Genomic DNA, 17,830 nt, shown 5'->3' on the forward strand with positions numbered 1-17,830 from the left:
TGAATATGTACCAGCCGTTTGTGATTTGAATTTGCTTTTGTGGCTCAGCTTTCAATATGACCCAAGATTTGTGGTAAGTTCTTGTTCGAGACAAGCATTTCAGTAGTAACTTATGTTGCCACTGATATTAATGTTGAAATGATACCGAGTGTTGTTTCTATCAGGTATATATTGCCCCACAATTTTTGCTGAACCTAACACTTTTACTACCAGAATTTCCCCTTCCTGTAAACTATCATCAGCAACATCATCATGAATGACATCCTCCTCTTGACTGGTATCGTCTTTGCCGTGTCCTTCCTGCTATCAGTGAAGTTCAACCGGCGAAGAACGGAGGACAGTACTCATCCGGTTTGGTCACTGATCCTCATTCAGCTGTGTGGCTCCAATCTCGGTCGCCTCCAACCTGTTCCTCAGTATCGCCTGTACTTTTCCGCAATCGACTTCACTGACCTCGACCCAAACCAAACAACACCAGGAGGGGATGTTGAGGTCATTCCAGACTTTTGTATCATACTCCATCGTGCAGTCTTGGTCCAGAAAGGACCTCTGAGGCCACTACTAGCAGAAATCCAGTCGACTTTCCTCCCATTTCGAGCCATCAAAATCACCTCGATCTTTATTCTGCTTCTAGTGGAGTTGAAGAGACCTGTGAGCCGTAATTGTAGAAATATTGATGAGTTTATGTCTGGGCTTGGAACTATGATGAAAAGTGCGCAGAGCCAGGCTGAAGGACAGGTAAGGTTTTTGAATGTTCAACAAGCACAGATTTTTTTTTTGAATGATTTACTTAGGCTCACTGCCTGTTCTCAATCCCGAATTATCACCGTCAGATGCATGTTGTCTTAATTGCAGCAGTCGGCGAATGGTGGTCATTTCGGTTTGTTCCACGATCAATATTTGGTGGAAAGACCTTCGATGGAAAAAAGTATGTATCACATGTAAATGCCCAGTTAGAAGGGGAAGAAAGAAACAACCCCATCGAGGAAGACGCTGCCAGATTAATGGATCCAAATCTGATACAAGATATGAAAAACTTCATGGCTCATGCTGGCGAGACACCGGCACAGATAAAGGATCGTCATGATGCAGAACGAGATGCTAGGCAGAAACGAAGGGCCGAGCGAAACATGATCCGACAGCACAATGAAGACCAGCTTCAGAAATTCATTGACAAAATCCAGGAGAAACAACATGAGCCTGGAGCCATTCCTGATCGCACCATCAATGAGTATTCTCGGCGAAGATCAGCCTGTGACGAGGAATGGAATTTTAGTTGGTCATTCCGGAATGAATTTATGGAGTCTGAGTCTGGCTATCAAGTTGCACTCGAAGACCGTGCGGACTGGTCTGGTGTCATGCGCCTTGGCTCCGAAACTTCAAAATATTACTTGGATCAGATTCAAAATTATTTGAATCAAATTTCCAAGAATCACGTTGAGGAAGATGATATTTCTCAGTGACAGTGTGTAGTTTCTGCTTCTGCAATTCAGCTTCAATTAGCTAATTCGAATTTCTTTGGTTTAGGAGTGTAAGCTCATCACTGACAGCTTGAAATTTATTCCATAACATTCAAGTTTCCAAGTTTCCATTTGTTTTTTCTATTTGAACAAGTCCTTCCATTTTACATTTTATGATTGTCATTTTTCGTTACCAGCACAGCACCTTAGACGATTTGATTTCTGCGCTGATTGTACTCATATGGGAAATTCCTATTACCAGCATTGCGTGTTCTACCCAGTTAAACTTTGAATGTGATTTCATTATCCCTACTCTATGTTGCAGTGGAAGTTGACAAAACTGAAAGTCTGAAAGGGCTAAGGGTCCATAATTTGGAGAGTATGAACATCATGAATTTATGTCCTCGAGAATAGAGTCAATTTCAGAGTGGAACTCTGCCCAGGCGGCACTGGAACCTCGTCTCTCATGCAACGTACCAAGCTATTCCAAGAGTTTAATCAACTTCTCAATTCCCCCCAATTGATTCAAACATTTTCTGCAATTAATCTGGAATAAGAACGATAAACTGCGGCTTTTATAATGACAAAAAAGCAAACAGACGGGAAACGAGCTTGAGTGGGATGCACGGGTAACGAAAAAAAGAAGTGCTTAAAAGTAGTGTATGTAGTCCAGCGTCCCATACTTTTTTATGCATAGCCTAGGGAAACGACAGGGGGAAACGCTGGGAAACGTCGATTTCTCGCATGGCGGACGATAAGCTTCTGCACAGGACTGTGTAAGCGCAGTATCATGCTGTACTCATCGCCTGGTAAAAGTAGGCAGAGTCAAAGTCTTCGTGCCTTGAGTTGAGCGGTTTAAAATTTTGTAAGCACTGCAGATCCTCGAGGGAGCGGAGACATTGAAATTTGACTGCGACTGCTGTGATCTGCGAAAGATGCTCCCGGCATCACTGCCATCCATCTATCCAATTTCCCTCATGATCCAGTATGACCCCCGTCTCCCCCTTAGCTGTGTCAAAGAGCTAAAAATCTTGTTCGAAGGTGGTATGTCGGTTCCGCGGCCGCGACAAATTTCCACTGATTCAACTTGAATCAGAGGCAGCTTGAAGGACCAGTGGCTAAGAGCCCTTGGAGGTAGCAGAGGACCTGTATTTGAAGTCTATCCAAGACTCAAGTGACTCAGATCAAGTAGCAGTGTACTCTACCTTGGTCGTAAAAAAGAAGGAAGTCGGTGATCAGGTGCTGTTGGTCACGGTGATCGGAGTGTTATATGAGGTCGAAGGTATTGTCTGCTAGCGCCTACTACATATTTCTCTATCTATCCATCTAGTGTATGGCAGGGCATCCTGGCTGGGCTAGGGTGATCGGGATCAAACCTACTTACACCATTCCTCATATATTCAGATGGCAAACTCCCAGAATGGGGCTACAACGAACTTCAAGTTGTTCCTGATCTCTATACCCAGAAAGTCCGCATGGCAGTGCGCTCGGACGGGTATCTTTTTTTACCTGGAGGATGAGGCACTCTGGAAGAGTTTTCCGCATTCCGTTTGTGGAATAGACTTGGTAAATTCAATAGGATCCACCGACAATATCTTCCACTAATCGCCATCGGTATCGCTGTAGGAATAATCCAAGCACCCTTGGTGATTTTGAACTTTGAGGATTATTATACTAATTTCGTCAAGTGGATCGGATTTGGGGCTGGCGAAGGCTTCATCAGTGCGAATGCTGCATCTGCATCTAGTGTTGTATCGTCGTTGGACGATATATTTGAAGCTTTTAGTTCGTATTCGTATGCAACCCACAAGCGGCTGGACTTTTCGAACATGGCTCCATCTTGCGACCAAAAATACCTTGGTCTCCAAATCCCCAATGGTTGCGCTAGTGTTGAATCTCAGGATTAGAATATGTGGCTTGAGGAAATGTATACACTGCATATGCCACTGAAGTGGCAACGACTGAAACTGAAGTACAAACCACTGGCAGCGTGTATTGTCATCAGTATTAATCTATAAGCATGGTCGGGGGTAGTGGTAGGATCAGTACTAGGAGAGTTCAAATGGTTGAAGATGAAGGTGTTGAAAATTTGAGCAAAGCAAACCTTGCTGGAAGGGGGGGTAAACTTTTTGTGAAATCCAGGCCGTTATAGCACGAGGCATCGCGAGTGCGCCTAGCAGCTGCACGAAAGGAAAGAAAACCCACAGGATTCCATCAGGGAAAGGGCAAGATGCAAACATGTACAATTTGAGCGGTGACATCTTGCTGTCGACGCTTATACGAGTCGATGCGAGGCGGCGTCGCGCGCTTCGTGAGTCAATATTACTCCCGAAGCTTATCTACAAACCACTGATCCGTCTCAGATAATCACCATGCAGGACAGGCTCTATGCTATCTTCGTCGATTAATTGATACTCAGAATGTGCCCCCTGCATACATACAACCAATTAGCTGTCTGGGCACTGGTACAGCGAATTTCACCTCGACTCTGCCTACCTTCACGAACACAATTGATTTATGAACACAGGGAACGAAATATCCTAATGAACCAGCAGGTACTAGCTGAACCGTCCCCGGAGCCCTCTCAATACGTATCCAGGATCCCGAGATTGGATCTAAAGAGACAATCGTTGATGAGACAGAAACTAACGGATTCAAACTATGAACAGACCTTCAATGTCAACGCAATGTGTCCCAGAAACGACGACTATGAGAAAGTCGAGAGAAGCCATATATTTTCTCGGTCTATTTTAGTCGCCCCTGAGTGAAAGTAGCACATAAAGATAGAAGGACGCACTTGCTTGGCAAAACTTTACTTCTATCATCGAAGATGGTATGATTTCCAGTACCGGTAAAGTCCCAAACTACCTTGCAATTCTCGGCAGTGAGTAAGAAGCCTAGGTCTAGGGCAATTTTCCGGGAGAGTTGCACATAATCTGGTCCCTCTATGAAAAACGTCTCATATTTGAGAGAGCGCAGACTTTCCAGCGGTACTTGTCTGGAAATGTCGTAAGAAACAAACGGATCTCCGGGGTTCTTATCGTGAGAGAATGCTCTGCAGGACATTCTGATACAGAGGCAAGGTGGCGAGGGTGTTCGTAGCATTCGTGTAAAGCAACTCTACGTTAAGTACCGGTAGAGCGAATACTTTCCGAGATTAGTACATGTGTATAATGGTATTGCGGTACCTTAACAGAATCTTGTCTGACAGTGCGGCTTGAGAACTTTGTCCAGAGGAGCGAATCGTACGCGGAGGAAGAGCGGCGCAATGAAATTCCGCTTATGAAGAGGGGAATTAGCCACAGATGTGACCGGGGGTCCGTTTTCGAGGCTGGAGGTAGAGAGATGATCAGGTTGAGGAACACGATAGAAGTGCATGAGCCTGTACAGAACTGCGAAGGACGACATTGCATGTTTTGTCACTCTGACAGTTTGCCTCGATAACCTCGGTCCTGGAGGCAAGGATCGAAACCAAACAGTTCGTTTCGGCGGACATGATCCGAGTGTATGGGGACTACTGAAATCTTGAATGGAGAGAAACCTATCTCGTTTAGTTTTGAGCTTCGCAGTGCGGGACGACTTCAAGAGAATGAATAAATTATTTGTCAAGAAGGTGAACTCTGTTGCGCGACGAATAACTTTACCCCAAACTCTAGTCCGATAAGGTGTTTCCGTAAAGCCTCTATCTGTGGGTCCTTTTCTTTTAACTGACTTTCTAGCTTTCTAATTTGCTTTCGCCAGTAACAAATTTCTGAGCAGGAGCGATGGAAGCCATCTATCCTTGATGTATTAAGAAAGGGGTTAAAATTCGTTAGTGCTGGAAAGTCCCTAGCGAAGTCAAAGCCGAGCATCGAAGACACGACCTTTGGGAACAGAGAGACAAACTGGTCTCTAGCTCTGCGATCCGGTTTTGATTTGAATCCGCGATACGAGCGGTTTGTTTTTCAATCGGAGCATTGAAAGTTTGTGTTCCGTGTGCAAGAGCAACAGGATACCGGTGGGGAGAGCGAGACGTGTCCGACGATGTACTGGCCACAATTTCTAAACGGTTGTTGGAAGTATGCGGTATGAGGGAAAGTAATTCTAACTACGGCCTAATTTCAACGCTGACGATGGCGGAAGGTTAGAAAATGCGGGCCGTCGTTGGGCCGTCTCTTCGAAAAACAACATGTGCAAATACAGTGCAGGCGCCTGCGTGTACATTGTTTTTCTACAACAGCGACAGCTACTTAAACATCGCGATTCCTTTCTGGCTGAAAAAATCTTGAGCCATCGAAAGCGTTCTCACCGCAGATTAACTCTATAACTTTACCGATAAAGGTTGAAAGTGTGGCAGGTTTGATTGGTATGTTGCATGATACCCTATTTACATTGGTCGTCTGAGCAATGGTTTTTTCTCTAGTAAAGTCGAATTGAATACTTTGGAGCAAAACATTGATTGCTGGCTAAAACACTCACAACTTGTTAACACGGACTGACTTTTCAAGCAAGAAATTGGTAAGCCAAGTCATTGCTTCGAAAATTTCTGAGATCGAACATTTTCCTACCATCCAGTCAGCCAAGATGGAAAACCCATATAATCATGGACGGCCTTCGTACTATGACCAATCGGGGCCAGTTTCTTACAACTACGAAAACCATGCCGGACCCAGTTCCTACCCATTTCAATACGGTGTTAATGGCCATGCTTACCAAAATTATCATCCGCAACTTTCCTCTCAGAATTACATGCATGCGCAGAATCCGATGATTAATGCAAAGCAGCCCCAAAACTACCCCCACCCGCCGCAGCCGTATCCTACCTACACGAATCATCATTCTTACACAGTTCCTCCTATTCCAAATTCCTCCTCGGCATGGCATCATCCAATACACCAACAGCCCGAGGTTCATTCGCCTCTTCAGCAAATTTCGACCTCACTTCCTTACAATCTGAACGTAGAAACACCTTCCCATAACGATGCATCATCACATTCTCATCCTCCAACCCCTGCTCCCACATCATCTTCATCGCAAACTGCTCAATTATTTACCGCATCTACATCTTCTCCTACAAATCCTTCATCTTCGTCGAACTCTCAAGATTCCCATTCGACTCCTATGAGCATTTTCTCAACAACTTGGGCGATTTGGTCACGCCGTCCTACAGATCCTAATCTTGCACCCGGTCTCGTCTTTTCCTCACGTATACGACCGCCTGATTATATCGTGAGAGACGCACTGGATATCAGAACACCACCTGCATCTCCTACAACGGAGGCCACACCCTTACCTGATATAGAATCGCAGCAAACCCGAGAAGATGTAGAGTGGGGGGTGACTGACAGTGTGCCAGAGCCTGCTGTTGTGCTTCTGCCGGCAGCATCTGTTGCATCCTCCGAAGAAACCTCGACTACCGCAACCGCTACACCTAGCACGACGCTACCTGGCTCTCCTGCAAGCAGTACCACATCTATATCGGTTTCCGCTCCTGCTGGTCCATCCAAAGATACCTCTTCTGAATACACCGAAACTCCTACTTCACCGGAGCTTGCGCTTACACCTGATGTCGCAGCCGTGTCGACGACGACGATGTCTCCCAAATCACCGCCCCCTTTAAAAAAATCATGGGCTTCCATTCTTCGACCCACTACTGACCCATCTCCTTCTGATGCTGTTACTCAGCGAACCAGACCAAGGATCCCTACGTCTTCTATTGTCGGATTCTCAGTACCTGCGGACGCTATCGGCAGTTCTCAAGGAGGCGGGCAGGCCATTCCAACCGGTAAACGCGCTGAGCTACTTGCCCTGCTGAACTCAGACCTGAAGCCTGCATCTAACTCAGGGCCTACATCATCGGGAATCTCATATGCTGCTATGTCAGTCGCGTCTACCAAGATCGATTTCAAAGCCAAAACGAGTCCTTCGAAAATCCACCCTCGTGGGCTGATTAACACCGGAAATATGTGTTTCGCCAATTCCGTTCTTCAGCTGCTCACTTATTCACCTCCCTTCTTCCGCCTCTTTCATGAACTGGGTCGTATTGGCATGGAGGATGTGAAGCAGACAAGCGGCGTGCAGGTCCCGTTGGTCGATGCTACGATCGAGTTTTTAACGAAGTTTCTGCCAGAGGATCGCAAGGCGAGGCTAGAGGAGGAGAACAAAAAGGTCAACGCCCGAATGACGTCCACCTCATCCAGTAACGGTGCCTCCATTGCTGGCTCGTCAAGCAGCAAAGGCAAGGAACGCTCGATGACGCCTCAACCCGAGGATGACCTTTGTCCTTTCATCCCAACAGGCATCTACGATGCTCTGAAGACCAAGAAACAATTTGACTCCATGCGAGGTGGGCAACAGGAAGATGCAGAGGAATTCCTTGGATTTTACCTTGAGGGCTTGGAGGAGGAGTTGACGACGTTGACGGAGACATTGACGCATGGAGAAAGTGGTACTCTTCTCGAGGGCAAAAACAAGAAGAAGGGAGCTACTGCGGTAGAGGAGACTGAGGAGGATGCACCTCCTGAGGCAGAACAAGACGGATGGATGGAGGTTGGGAAGCGTAATAGGACTGTGGTCACTAGAACGGTAAGCGTCAGCATTTTATCCTGTTCGTATTTAACCAAACCCTCATCTGGACACAGATTAAATCGACTGATTCACCCATTACACGCATCTTTGGCGGGAAATTCCGCTCGTCACTTCGTGTCCCTGGTCAGAAGGAGAGCGCAATTGTGGAAGACTGGAGGAGTCTACGACTCGATATCCAGGTCAGTCCTTTTCACATTTTTAACCATTCTACGTTTAGAAAACCTCCCTTGATGTAGCGAGACTCAATCCACACAATCCAAGAAGCCCTTGCCAATATTTCAAAACCACAAACTGTTCACCTAGTCGACCCACCAAGAGAAGGTTCTCAATTGGTGCTTATCGAAGCGCTTCCCCCCGTGCTTGTCCTTCATATGAAGAGATTTGAGTACGACGCTTCGGTGGGCAGTGTCGTCAAAGTCGGCAAACAGGTGGCGTTTGGGCCCGAGTTGGTCATTGGCGCGGATCTGCTGAGCGCCAAGGCTCGGAGTAATTTGGGTTCCCAAGGCGTTAAATACAAGTTATTCGGAGGTATACATTCTTTGTTTTCTGACTGCCCAATGATCTAATGTCATCCCTATTTGCAGCCATTTACCATCACGGTATCTCTGCCTCTGGTGGACATTATACTCTCGATGTTTTACACCCGGACCGTTTCCCTCGCGCGGCGACTGCAAAGCCTCGTGAAGGCTGGATACGTATTGATGATGAGCTCGTCTCGGATGTCAGGCCGGAAGATGTCTTCGGGCAAGGGGACTTTGATGATGGTGGTGTACGCTGTGCGTATCTGTTGTTTTATAGGAGAATGAAGTAGGTAGGAAACGATGTATACTAAAGGCCGAGACTTAAGGAAGTCGTATCGATTATGTTCATCGGGGAGAGTGAGTTCGCTTGCTGTGCTTTGCTAGCTACTACATAGATACTTGTTTTCGCAGGGCATCGGAAGATACAAGTCGAAAAATGAAACATAGCTTGGTAGAACTCGAGAGATATCAATATCAATTGTCTGTCTTGTTTTTTTTCTGCTTTTGCGACAGGAGCGCATGCTGAAGATGTGGGCGCAAAGTGCTCTAATGAGTCATGTCACTGCCATAGAGGGAATATCATGCCACTGCGATATTTGCAGCTTTGATATCATCAAGACTGGGGAAAGCAGGGGGAAAGGCCCGGAAAGGTTGGGGAGGGTTGGGGATGCAGCCGGAAGCATGCTTCCTTCCGCCAGGGACAGGGGAAGCACGTATGGTTCTTTGATTGAGACCTCATCAGATTGCGGGGTATTGTTCGGTCATTTCGTCAGTCAGAGGTCCGACTGAAGTCTGAACTAGTCTGAAGGCCCCCGAATGCGTTATCGCGTTTTTTGCGGTTGGCTACTATGGTATCAATGTACCTGTGCCGTCACCATTGCTGAGATGAACACTTCAGATGCGCCACTGGACCACAATCCTATACCACTACGTATCTGTGTTGGCACAGGGGCACTTCATGCTACTACATGTCTCCCTCGAATATTTGCAGAGGATCCAAAGTTCCAGAGAAGTCGTACATCGAAAACTTGGTGTTAGGGTAGGTTCAGGTCCCAGAGCGAAAGATGCTCGTCTTGCTGACACCGACGTTTGCCATGATAGAACTTGTGATGGGCGTGGTTTTTGCACAGAGCGCAGACTATCCATCACTTGTTTTCAACCTCAACTGCAGAATTGTAAAAATGTGGATATCTGCGTTGATTAATGTATCTTCGCATTGTGGTTTTAGAGGGTTTTAGCCGTCTAACTTTGAATAGGAATCTTACAATGGAAGTATAGAAATACTTTTGCGCCTGCGGAACGCGTATCTTTTCTTCCTCTTTCCTCTAGTATCGAACTTGATTTTTTCGCTCGTTTTCCTAGCCCTGGTAACTTGTGCTGTATTTATCAGTTGGAAATATTCTCATACTGTTTAACCAGGGCTTCCTTCGAAGTTATCTTCAATAGGGATGAGTAATGCCGGTTTCTCCATCGACACCGCCCAGATTGTGGCGCTCTTCATGGAGTCGGTCACATATGGTGAGCTCCCGCTGTTGTATCCTGTTTCGAAACTCACAGGACGCCCTTCGTAATCTAGGGGTGTTCCTCACCACTTTTGTAATGTGTTTACACGGATTACTGTACTCTCCGACCCATCGTTTTCACTTGAAGCCTTTTTTCAAAGTGAATTACCGCATGCTTATTGCCGCCCTGCTTATGTTCACATTTGCTTCACTCGACGTTGCGTTCGGACTATGCCACAACATCAAAGCTTTTGTCACTTTGAATGGAAATGGGAATGATCCAGAAACTGCAGAGGAGGTCTTCGATAATGTGGGAAACTGGATCAACGTGATGAAGTTTGTGGACTACGTTGCTCAGACCTTCATTGGAGACTCAATACTGGTGAGGACGCTATCTGTTTAAGATGACCGCAGACTAAGGCAGTATTACATTGAATTTGAGATCTATCGCTGCTATCTGGTATGGGATCGGTCATGGTACATGATCGTGCCATCTGTTCTTCTTTGTCTCGCAGAAACAGGTGTGCGATACTGGCTCTTCACATATTCCTGTAACTCATGTATTGGCAGTTTGTGGATGCATGGTAGCAGTTATCGAGGCATCTCCTGCCTCAGGAGGATCCCTAAATTCTTCCACCATTTCCCCTTTTATCACAAGCATGCTCTCGATCACCCTCGCGACTACAATCCTCACAACTACCCTTATTGTATATCGTTTATGGAACGTTCAATCCCACTCTCAAACATTCCTACAATTCCAACAAGAGCGGAAGTTAGACTTTGGTCATACTATTCACAGTGGACGATCAAGAAGCTCTCATCGCATCAGTCGAGATTGGAACTCGGATCCACTTGCTCGTGCAATGAAGGTAATGATCGAGTCTGGTTTGCTCTATACCCTCTCTCTGGTCGTTCTGTTTGCGGTCTTCATTACTTCGAGCAACGCAGAATTAGGAGTTTCTGATTCAGTGAGTTGGAAGTTTTGCTGAATTATCCAGTGCTGAAGGGTTCACAATTGCTTTTCAGGTCGTGCAGATTATCGTGAGGCTCTGTACTATAAGTCTTTTTATTCCACTCAAACTCTTTAGGGGATCACATTCAACATGATAATCATTCGTACGAGTCGAGTATCTTCCCGAATCCAATCCACAGTACCTGCACGCTCGGAAGCAAGCCTCGCACCTCTGCCACATATGATAAGTATACACACAGTCACCGAAACGGACTGTTATCCAAACACCCCTCTATCGCCTTTACCCAACAGAAGCATTCGCAGTCAATATCGCTCCAGTCGGCAGTCCAGTCGACCGTCTCGATATTCAAGCTGTCCTCCCAGTGAAGTTCCATCTCCCAGTATCATTGGACATCCCGGATTTGCCACCCTGCAGAAACAATCCCTCCTCGAAATCCCCAGTCCCGAAAAATTCGACATCTCGAGATACGAAAGAGGCGAAAGATCTGTTCATTATGTGGACAGTCATAGTCACCGATCACATAGGTCGTATAGGGATGATAATAGTGGTATAAGTGCAATCAGCGCAACAGCTGAGAGTCACGATAATACAGTTTTATGGGAAGTATGATTATTGATGTACTATCATAGAATTTAAAGTGGAGTAAGTACTCATTGGAGTCATACTTAAACACGTACTGTACATAATGCGCTGATTTACACTCATTGTGCTTCATTCCGCGATGACTATTCGTAAGAAAGGTTATAACCGTCAGCAGCCGTCAGCGCCATCGGCGTCCTCAACCAAGAATTCTCTTTGCATACGCTGCAACCTGGCTGTAACAGGCCAAATTTAGCGATCAAGACGAAGTAGCTGGTGGGAGTCACCATGGAGAGATCGAGATGGTTCTAGAGTCGACGACATTGAAAACGGAGCTGGGATTCAGACCAAGTAAAGTAAGTTACTTGATCTCAGGCTTTTCAAAGCTTTTATGGTTGATAGTAGTCAATGATCAAAGGTTAACGCGTTCAGGATCAGGGCGGTCTTTGTAATTTCGACCGTGACTGGCGTTGATAGACTTGAGCGGAGATTCTGATCGAGTCCTTCGTCACTGAGGCTCTCGTTTGGGGCTCCAAGAGCGATATCTCGATTTCGACCTCACGATGTCAACGTTTCAACTCTTGTTAACGCGTTGGAACTTGAACTCGCTTACTCGCCCAAGTGATGGTCGAGTTCAGTTTCTCCCTTTGGTCGTTCCATGACCTCAAGCCAAACACACACGCAAACATTTTGTAGCTGGTTAGCTACCCGGCGCCCGCCTTCACTTGCGGCACTCGAAGTCCAATCATCCTCCACTGTACCTCAACCTGACCTTGACTGAGCATAGCATTTTCAGAACCGGATCTCTAGACGTCATCACGGACCATTACGCTGGCCCAAACACCTCTCCCGGAAAGAACAAACCCGAGGTATAAGAAAGATGTAAAGGTATACGAAAGGTCTCACTATCATGTGCAAAGTCGTTTCTCTATGTGTAGCATTAATATTGGCTCAAGTTCACAGCTGGGAGTCACAACTCGGACAGCGCAGGCATTCTATACGTGATGTCCATTAATTTATACGAAAGCTGTGAGGAAAGGTGGACCAGGACTCAGATAACACTACTTACGTAAGTGCAGGTCCTTCTTCTGTTCCTTTTTAGGAACAAAGCTCTAAGCGACTAGATCATTTCAATGATAACAGCTTTGTTTGACGCAGGTTTGACGCCCAGAACACCTTTTCTTCCCTCCTTGCTAATATTGTATGTTCCATGGCATCGTGATAATTGATGCGCCCCATGCAGTAATGTGCTCAGTTCGAGTGATGACAGAACTCTACTCATTCCTCCGAGTATTTCTTCCCTCAAACTTGAGCTTTCGTTGCTCCCCCGCCTTCTCTGATCTCATCGTCGCCCCCAGTACTTTCTCACTGCTATTGGACGCGTTACTAGCCAAATATCTCTATATATAGGCTACAGGCATCGGGTGGGACAACGGGAGTATTAGTGAGTATTCGTCTATGCTTTCAAAATGTGGCGCAAATCTAAAGACGTCGATACAACAGTGCTCTCATCGAACGCCTAGTATAATCCATCTTCGAAGGCTTCCTCGTTATTCATGCTTGATTCTGGTTGTATAGATGTCCGGCGAATCATCGCAGAATCATGTCTATCGCGAAACAGGTGCTCCGAGACAAATTCCAAACACTATTCAAGATGCCCCGACGAACAACCATATGCTGAACGCGTTACCTTTTATGCGCCACCTCGTTCTGGAGTGGCTTCAGAATCTTCTGAGTACCATGTCTTGTTACCAGCAGTTGCCGGAACTTGCTCCGCCATATGACGGATATCCACTACCGAAGGGTTTCCCATTCCCAATCACGATTCGACCTGCTCTGCGTCGTTCATTACTTCCTTTGGTCGATCTCCTCCATCATCTTCCACTTCTTTCACATCGAGAAGATGTAAACGCCTGGGCGGCTGGGCAAGTACAAGCCAGTGACGACGATGCTATTCTTCTCCAATCTGAGCTCTTCCACTGGGTCGAAGAAGTGGACGGGAATGATCAGTTGTATTGGGGTATGAAAGCGTATCTGATTATGTACGGGTATCCTCTGCTAAGATGGGTCCGGGATGTTAATGGCGAATGGATATCGCCGCTCATGTGGGAGCTGAGATGGGGTGAGTGAGCGTTTGTATTGTGGCTCTCTCTTCTTGTTATTCAAATGTTATTGCACACCTTCAACGTCGCAAGGAACAACCCTACTTGGTGCTTTGGAACTGAATAGCTCGATGTTCCAGGAATCAAACTTCCAGCCGATGATGGGTTCACTGAATGGTGAATTCATTCTCCAGAGCCTGATACTCTCTGTCCAAACACGCACCGCTATCGTATTGAGCAAAAGCGCATCGGCTGGATTCGAGTTCATACGAGGGAGGAAACTGGGACCATCGGAAGATTGAAAACGGTTGCGATGTGAGGAGGATGGAGAGTGTATTATGTTGTCGCGCCATGATTTGGGCTCCCGCTTGTCCTACTTACAGAAAAAAGGCAGTTGAAAGATGTCAACAATCAACTTTGAGACTTCGGTGCGTTGGATATCAGATCGGGCGACTAGGAGAGGGATCACTTCATAATCTCGAACTGCTCCTGAGATTTGACTGAGGAAGGAGATGAGCTTATACTCCATGACTTGTTTGCAGAGCCCTCTTCATCCTTCAGGTAGGCAGGGAGAAACCTGGAGAGGGAAGAAACATGCTCGCAACTCGTGGAAAAAAAACATCAAGTGATCCTCAGAAGAGATGAATTCTACGGGACGCTGGAGGAAAGGCTTGCTTTCGAGAATCAGTAGTACCTTGATACTATCAAATCTTAATCTGACTTTCTAAGTATTGGAATCTAGTTGATCCCGGAGTTTGACCAGCTTCTCGATTTCCCCAACGGATTCAAACATTTCCCTCGAACTGCATGATCTCTGCTGCATTGAATCCTTTCGGGGGATCATAACTTGCGTTACATGGTCATTGGCAAAAAAAATGGCGACTCCCCTCGAGGATTGAGCTTGATCACTTCCCAGTTCTTGATGTTCTGATGAATCATGATATAAGATTTATTGGAAATTCAAACCTTTAAGCTTAATGCGCACCTTATACGCAGTGTCATTGGTGTTACTAGAGCGTTTGGACATCACGATGTAATACTTCGAGCCGGTGTAGGCTGAATCCTGAAGAAAAGGACCTAGTCAGTATGCAAGGAAGTTCTAATAAATGCCTCGCATGGAAAAATACTGATAAATAAGGTGTACATGACTCGGATGAAATTTTGGTCGGAGAGATTTGGTCATCCCAAATGGTGGTAGATGACTGTATTCTTTGACCATTTTCAAATCGGCATTGCGTTGCCTTTCTGACAGAAACAAACCAACCGAGTGAATAATATGGATGGAGGACATTGCAAAACTTGTTGAAGATTACCTGAAGCATCAAAAACTACATTTGGATGTTTGGATTATTCACTTGACATAATGGAAATCAAGGGACAACTACTTTCTCTTATTCAATATCAAAGTACTCTCAGAGTATATCTTTTTGGAGCTGCCAAGTCCCTTTCTACATTGTTGTTGTGTTTTGTATTCAATACTTCAATGTCACTCTTCCTTGTCATTCAGCTCTCACTTCTACAGAAACACTTGCTTTCACAGTTGACTGATGTGAAATGCCAATGAGCTACCTCATAGTTGCTCACAGCTCTGAACAATGAACAATTATGAACCGAATTACAATCCGAAGATTATCACACTGGCAAAACGATATTGAAAAATCATAGTCACTATTTTATATATACTATATATTCCTATTCCTATATGGGAAAGTAGGAACACTTATTAGAGCTCATTTGGAGTTTAATATGCAGACTTACCATCCCTGCTATTTGAAGCTGCTCTAATGTTTTTGGATTGAATGCAGGAAAAATGTCTGTATCCCATCCGTTTGTTCGGTACTCCAGCCAAAGATTTTGAAATTGTTGCACTTGTTTCCACAACCTTCTTCTGCTACTCATTGAGAATGACTCATTACTTGTGTTCACTGTAAGGTATGTGGGAATGAAAGCATAATAGGGAAATGCTTGGTTCTGGAATGCAGACATCAGGCTGGTAGAAGTTGTGGGGTTTTGATTATAATGAAGTGTATAGGAAGATGTAAGCCATTCTTGCGCAATTTTCTCTGCCTGTTCCACTTCCTTTGGAAATGCCGCAACTGGCAATATCCAGCTGAATGACAATGAGCAAGGCCTGGGTACTTATCATGAAAAGAATTATTTTCACCGTAATTGTCCATGCGGGTTTAGTACTTCCCATCTGAGGATAGCACTTAGCATACCTGGGTTTGTTATGAGCAGCCGCATGCCTTTACTTGTGCTAGACAGGTTCATAATATCTGAAAGTTGTAGAAGTGCAAAAATCTGCAGTAGCACATCTTGAGGCAAGTTATGCAAGTTGGTTAGGGCCCAAGCTCCCTTTAATATTACAAAGGGAGAAGTAAATGTAGTCGGAGGAGATGGCCATCTGTAGTGAGTTGTTATCTACAATAGAGGGTCTGAAACACAACATTGTACCACTTACAGGTCAGGCCGCATGCATATCCATGCTTTAAAATCCTTAATGAGGTAAGGAACAAGCTCTTTGCCTTGTAGTCCTCGGGAGATTGCAAGCCCGGTCCAATGAGAACCTTTCCGGGTCCCGTAAAATGTATCTTGATAACCACTTTCAGATGCTTCAATCCCATCATATTCTATACCAGGGAGGTAGCCAGCAACTCGGGGTTCGTGCCAATCATATTCCACTGATTAACCCATCAATCAGCATTCTATTACCCAGTCACTAAAGAAGTGACTTACCTCGACCTTGTAATCGGGAGTTAATGATCTCATATAGCTCACTAGCAAAACCCATATCATTTGAATCCTGAGGAAATGCAAGAGAGCGGACAGGAAGGGAGCCACGATCTATCCAAGCCTCTAAATAGCGGTATGGACCCTCGAGAACAAAAAAATTGGGTTTGCGGTCGCGGGAAGTGCATGAGGTTGATTCTCGCACTATGTTGTTATACCAAGGTGACGCTGTGCCGCTCGCTTCATTCAAAGGAAGAAGAATATTAAATCCTCCATAACCATTTGAGCTCCGCACCCTCCGTAACTCTACCCCTCGCCCTCCAGCTGCACGGGGACGTCCTTCATCCCAGTATATGGCATTACAATCACCAAACTGGCCAAAATACCCAATGGCAATGGCAGTGTCAAAGAAGCCCCCATCTCCAAAGCCGTCAGGCCACCAATGATTTTGGTCCATGGCTGATCTACTGCACAGTGTCAGTGCATCTTTTAATGTTGATCTGAGCTCAGTAATGTTGGTGGATGAGTTACGTGAAATCTCCTCTGCCATAGCGGTAGCCGTGAGGTCAACTTCCGTAGTCAAGATCCTGGGACCACCAAGGGGGCGAATACCAGTAAGCACGCACAATTCATCCCAGCCCCCCATGCTGTAAATGGACGAAATGAAGAATGAAGAATGAACGACAGAGGAAGAGATAGAGAAAAACGTTATATTATTAATGTGTTGTTGTCATCTGCTCTGCCACGTTGCTGATATATTACGGCAGTGTGGAACTCCCTCAACCGAGCCGTGACTGGACATTCTTCAACATCAACAGTCTGGATTCAAGTCATTTGATATGCTGAGAGAAAGCTACATTCAAAGTCAAACTAGAAAACAAATTGAATTGTACTGGGCAGTGGGGAGTGAAAGAACCCTCGAGAGTCATGGTCACCAAGTCCACGCAATTTGAAAAATTTAAAAATGGTTTCATTGCAGATGCAATATTTTATCATTGATGAGTGGAAGTTTCAGGATCATTCTGAAACTGGATTATATCATTGACATTCCATCTACAATGCGACCAAGTGCTCATTCCCATGTAAACAGGTCCTTGGTCAAAGACTCCATAGCATTTACTCATCTTTGAAGTGAATGGTGTTTGTACTTGGTGAATGAGCAGACCATGTATGGCTATATGGCAGACACTGTTTCGCTGTCATTGCAACCCGAGACATGATACTAATATACCAACTGCTCACATTGGGGCGTGCTTGAGCCGCATCTATCACCAGCAAAACAGGTATGGACCAGCCACTACCAGTGCCTCCGACATAATGCATTGTAATTGCCGGTTCCCATGGCAGGAGCTACCATGGTACAGTATGCGCCTTGTTCTGTATTGCAATTACTGA

The 17,830-nt window shown here is 45.5% G+C and overlaps 7 protein-coding genes across 7 annotated transcripts; 5 read left to right on the forward strand and 2 right to left on the reverse strand.

Annotated features, from left to right (window-relative positions):
- Positions 1 to 543: 543 nt before the first annotated feature.
- Positions 544 to 1,767, forward strand: C8R40DRAFT_1106418 (uncharacterized protein; the record flags this gene model as incomplete). Its single annotated transcript, XM_046228162.1, has 3 exons — positions 544 to 738; positions 795 to 1,436; positions 1,528 to 1,767. Coding segments are annotated over exons 1-2 (696 nt in total), but the record flags the coding sequence as incomplete, so codon positions are not given.
- A 670-nt stretch (positions 1,768 to 2,437) lies between these two features.
- C8R40DRAFT_1069865 (uncharacterized protein) lies at positions 2,438 to 3,367 on the forward strand (the record flags this gene model as incomplete). Its single annotated transcript, XM_046226170.1, has 4 exons — positions 2,438 to 2,504; positions 2,584 to 2,742; positions 2,865 to 2,955; positions 3,040 to 3,367. The coding sequence occupies 4 exons, from the start codon at positions 2,438 to 2,440 to the stop codon at positions 3,365 to 3,367; spliced, it is 645 nt and encodes a 214-aa protein (XP_046086060.1).
- Positions 3,368 to 3,645: 278 nt separating this feature from the next.
- Positions 3,646 to 4,660, reverse strand: C8R40DRAFT_238283 (uncharacterized protein). The gene is made up of 4 exons (XM_046234444.1): positions 4,258 to 4,660; positions 4,132 to 4,205; positions 3,957 to 4,075; positions 3,646 to 3,889 (listed from the first exon to the last, which is right to left on the reverse strand). Exons 1-4 carry the CDS (start codon positions 4,563 to 4,565, stop codon positions 3,800 to 3,802), a joined length of 591 nt encoding a protein of 196 aa, XP_046086061.1. The 5' UTR covers positions 4,566 to 4,660; the 3' UTR covers positions 3,646 to 3,799.
- A 967-nt stretch (positions 4,661 to 5,627) lies between these two features.
- On the forward strand, positions 5,628 to 9,192 carry C8R40DRAFT_1106440 (uncharacterized protein). Its single transcript, XM_046228163.1, has 7 exons — positions 5,628 to 5,805; positions 5,863 to 5,957; positions 6,015 to 8,024; positions 8,081 to 8,206; positions 8,264 to 8,555; positions 8,612 to 8,905; positions 8,960 to 9,192. The coding sequence occupies exons 3-6, from the start codon at positions 6,024 to 6,026 to the stop codon at positions 8,836 to 8,838; spliced, it is 2,646 nt and encodes an 881-aa protein (XP_046086062.1). The 5' UTR covers positions 5,628 to 5,805; positions 5,863 to 5,957; positions 6,015 to 6,023; the 3' UTR covers positions 8,839 to 8,905; positions 8,960 to 9,192.
- Positions 9,193 to 9,996: 804 nt separating this feature from the next.
- Positions 9,997 to 11,633, forward strand: C8R40DRAFT_1046579 (uncharacterized protein; the record flags this gene model as incomplete). The annotated part of the gene is made up of 7 exons (XM_046224370.1): positions 9,997 to 10,066; positions 10,125 to 10,432; positions 10,493 to 10,571; positions 10,621 to 10,822; positions 10,880 to 11,018; positions 11,077 to 11,091; positions 11,139 to 11,633. 7 exons carry the CDS (start codon positions 9,997 to 9,999, stop codon positions 11,631 to 11,633), a joined length of 1,308 nt encoding a protein of 435 aa, XP_046086063.1.
- Positions 11,634 to 12,914: 1,281 nt separating this feature from the next.
- C8R40DRAFT_238380 (uncharacterized protein) lies at positions 12,915 to 14,334 on the forward strand. The gene is made up of 3 exons (XM_046234445.1): positions 12,915 to 13,047; positions 13,107 to 13,725; positions 13,799 to 14,334. Exons 2-3 carry the CDS (start codon positions 13,182 to 13,184, stop codon positions 14,005 to 14,007), a joined length of 753 nt encoding a protein of 250 aa, XP_046086064.1. The 5' UTR covers positions 12,915 to 13,047; positions 13,107 to 13,181; the 3' UTR covers positions 14,008 to 14,334.
- Positions 14,335 to 15,270: 936 nt separating this feature from the next.
- C8R40DRAFT_1147710 (uncharacterized protein) lies at positions 15,271 to 17,134 on the reverse strand. Its single transcript, XM_046229522.1, has 5 exons — positions 16,442 to 17,134; positions 16,167 to 16,386; positions 15,870 to 16,109; positions 15,464 to 15,815; positions 15,271 to 15,403 (listed from the first exon to the last, which is right to left on the reverse strand). The coding sequence occupies exons 1-5, from the start codon at positions 17,079 to 17,081 to the stop codon at positions 15,398 to 15,400; spliced, it is 1,458 nt and encodes a 485-aa protein (XP_046086065.1). The 5' UTR covers positions 17,082 to 17,134; the 3' UTR covers positions 15,271 to 15,397.
- Positions 17,135 to 17,830: the final 696 nt, after the last annotated feature.

The sequence above is a fragment of the Lentinula edodes genome (assembly GCF_021015755.1).
Source record: "Lentinula edodes strain Le(Bin) 0899 ss11 chromosome Unknown C8R40scaffold_19, whole genome shotgun sequence".
In the NCBI taxonomy this organism is placed as follows: Eukaryota; Fungi; Basidiomycota; class Agaricomycetes; order Agaricales; family Omphalotaceae; genus Lentinula; species Lentinula edodes.

Excerpts from the sequence above, each read along its gene's own strand:
- C8R40DRAFT_238283 (XM_046234444.1), bottom strand. The coding sequence starts at position 4,565 with ATGCTACGAACACCCTCGCCACCTTGCCTCTGTATCAGAATGTCCTGC. Across the intron at positions 4,206-4,257 it reads AGTAAAGTTTTGCCAAGCAA|ACCGAGAAAATATATGGCTT; the intron begins GTGCGTCCTTCT and ends CGACTAAAATAG. Across the intron at positions 4,076-4,131 it reads ACATTGCGTTGACATTGAAG|ATCCAATCTCGGGATCCTGG; the intron begins GTCTGTTCATAG and ends TTGTCTCTTTAG.
- C8R40DRAFT_1106440 (XM_046228163.1), top strand. The coding sequence starts at position 6,024 with ATGGAAAACCCATATAATCATGGACGGCCTTCGTACTATGACCAATCG. Across the intron at positions 8,207-8,263 it reads GTCTACGACTCGATATCCAG|CGAGACTCAATCCACACAAT; the intron begins GTCAGTCCTTTT and ends CCCTTGATGTAG. Across the intron at positions 8,556-8,611 it reads TAAATACAAGTTATTCGGAG|CCATTTACCATCACGGTATC; the intron begins GTATACATTCTT and ends CCCTATTTGCAG.
- C8R40DRAFT_238380 (XM_046234445.1), top strand. The coding sequence starts at position 13,182 with ATGTCCGGCGAATCATCGCAGAATCATGTCTATCGCGAAACAGGTGCT. Across the intron at positions 13,726-13,798 it reads CATGTGGGAGCTGAGATGGG|GAACAACCCTACTTGGTGCT; the intron begins GTGAGTGAGCGT and ends CAACGTCGCAAG.
- C8R40DRAFT_1147710 (XM_046229522.1), bottom strand. The coding sequence starts at position 17,081 with ATGGGGGGCTGGGATGAATTGTGCGTGCTTACTGGTATTCGCCCCCTT. Across the intron at positions 16,110-16,166 it reads ATATGCATGCGGCCTGACCT|ATGGCCATCTCCTCCGACTA; the intron begins GTAAGTGGTACA and ends AACTCACTACAG. Across the intron at positions 15,816-15,869 it reads AACCCGCATGGACAATTACG|CTGGATATTGCCAGTTGCGG; the intron begins GTGAAAATAATT and ends ATTGTCATTCAG.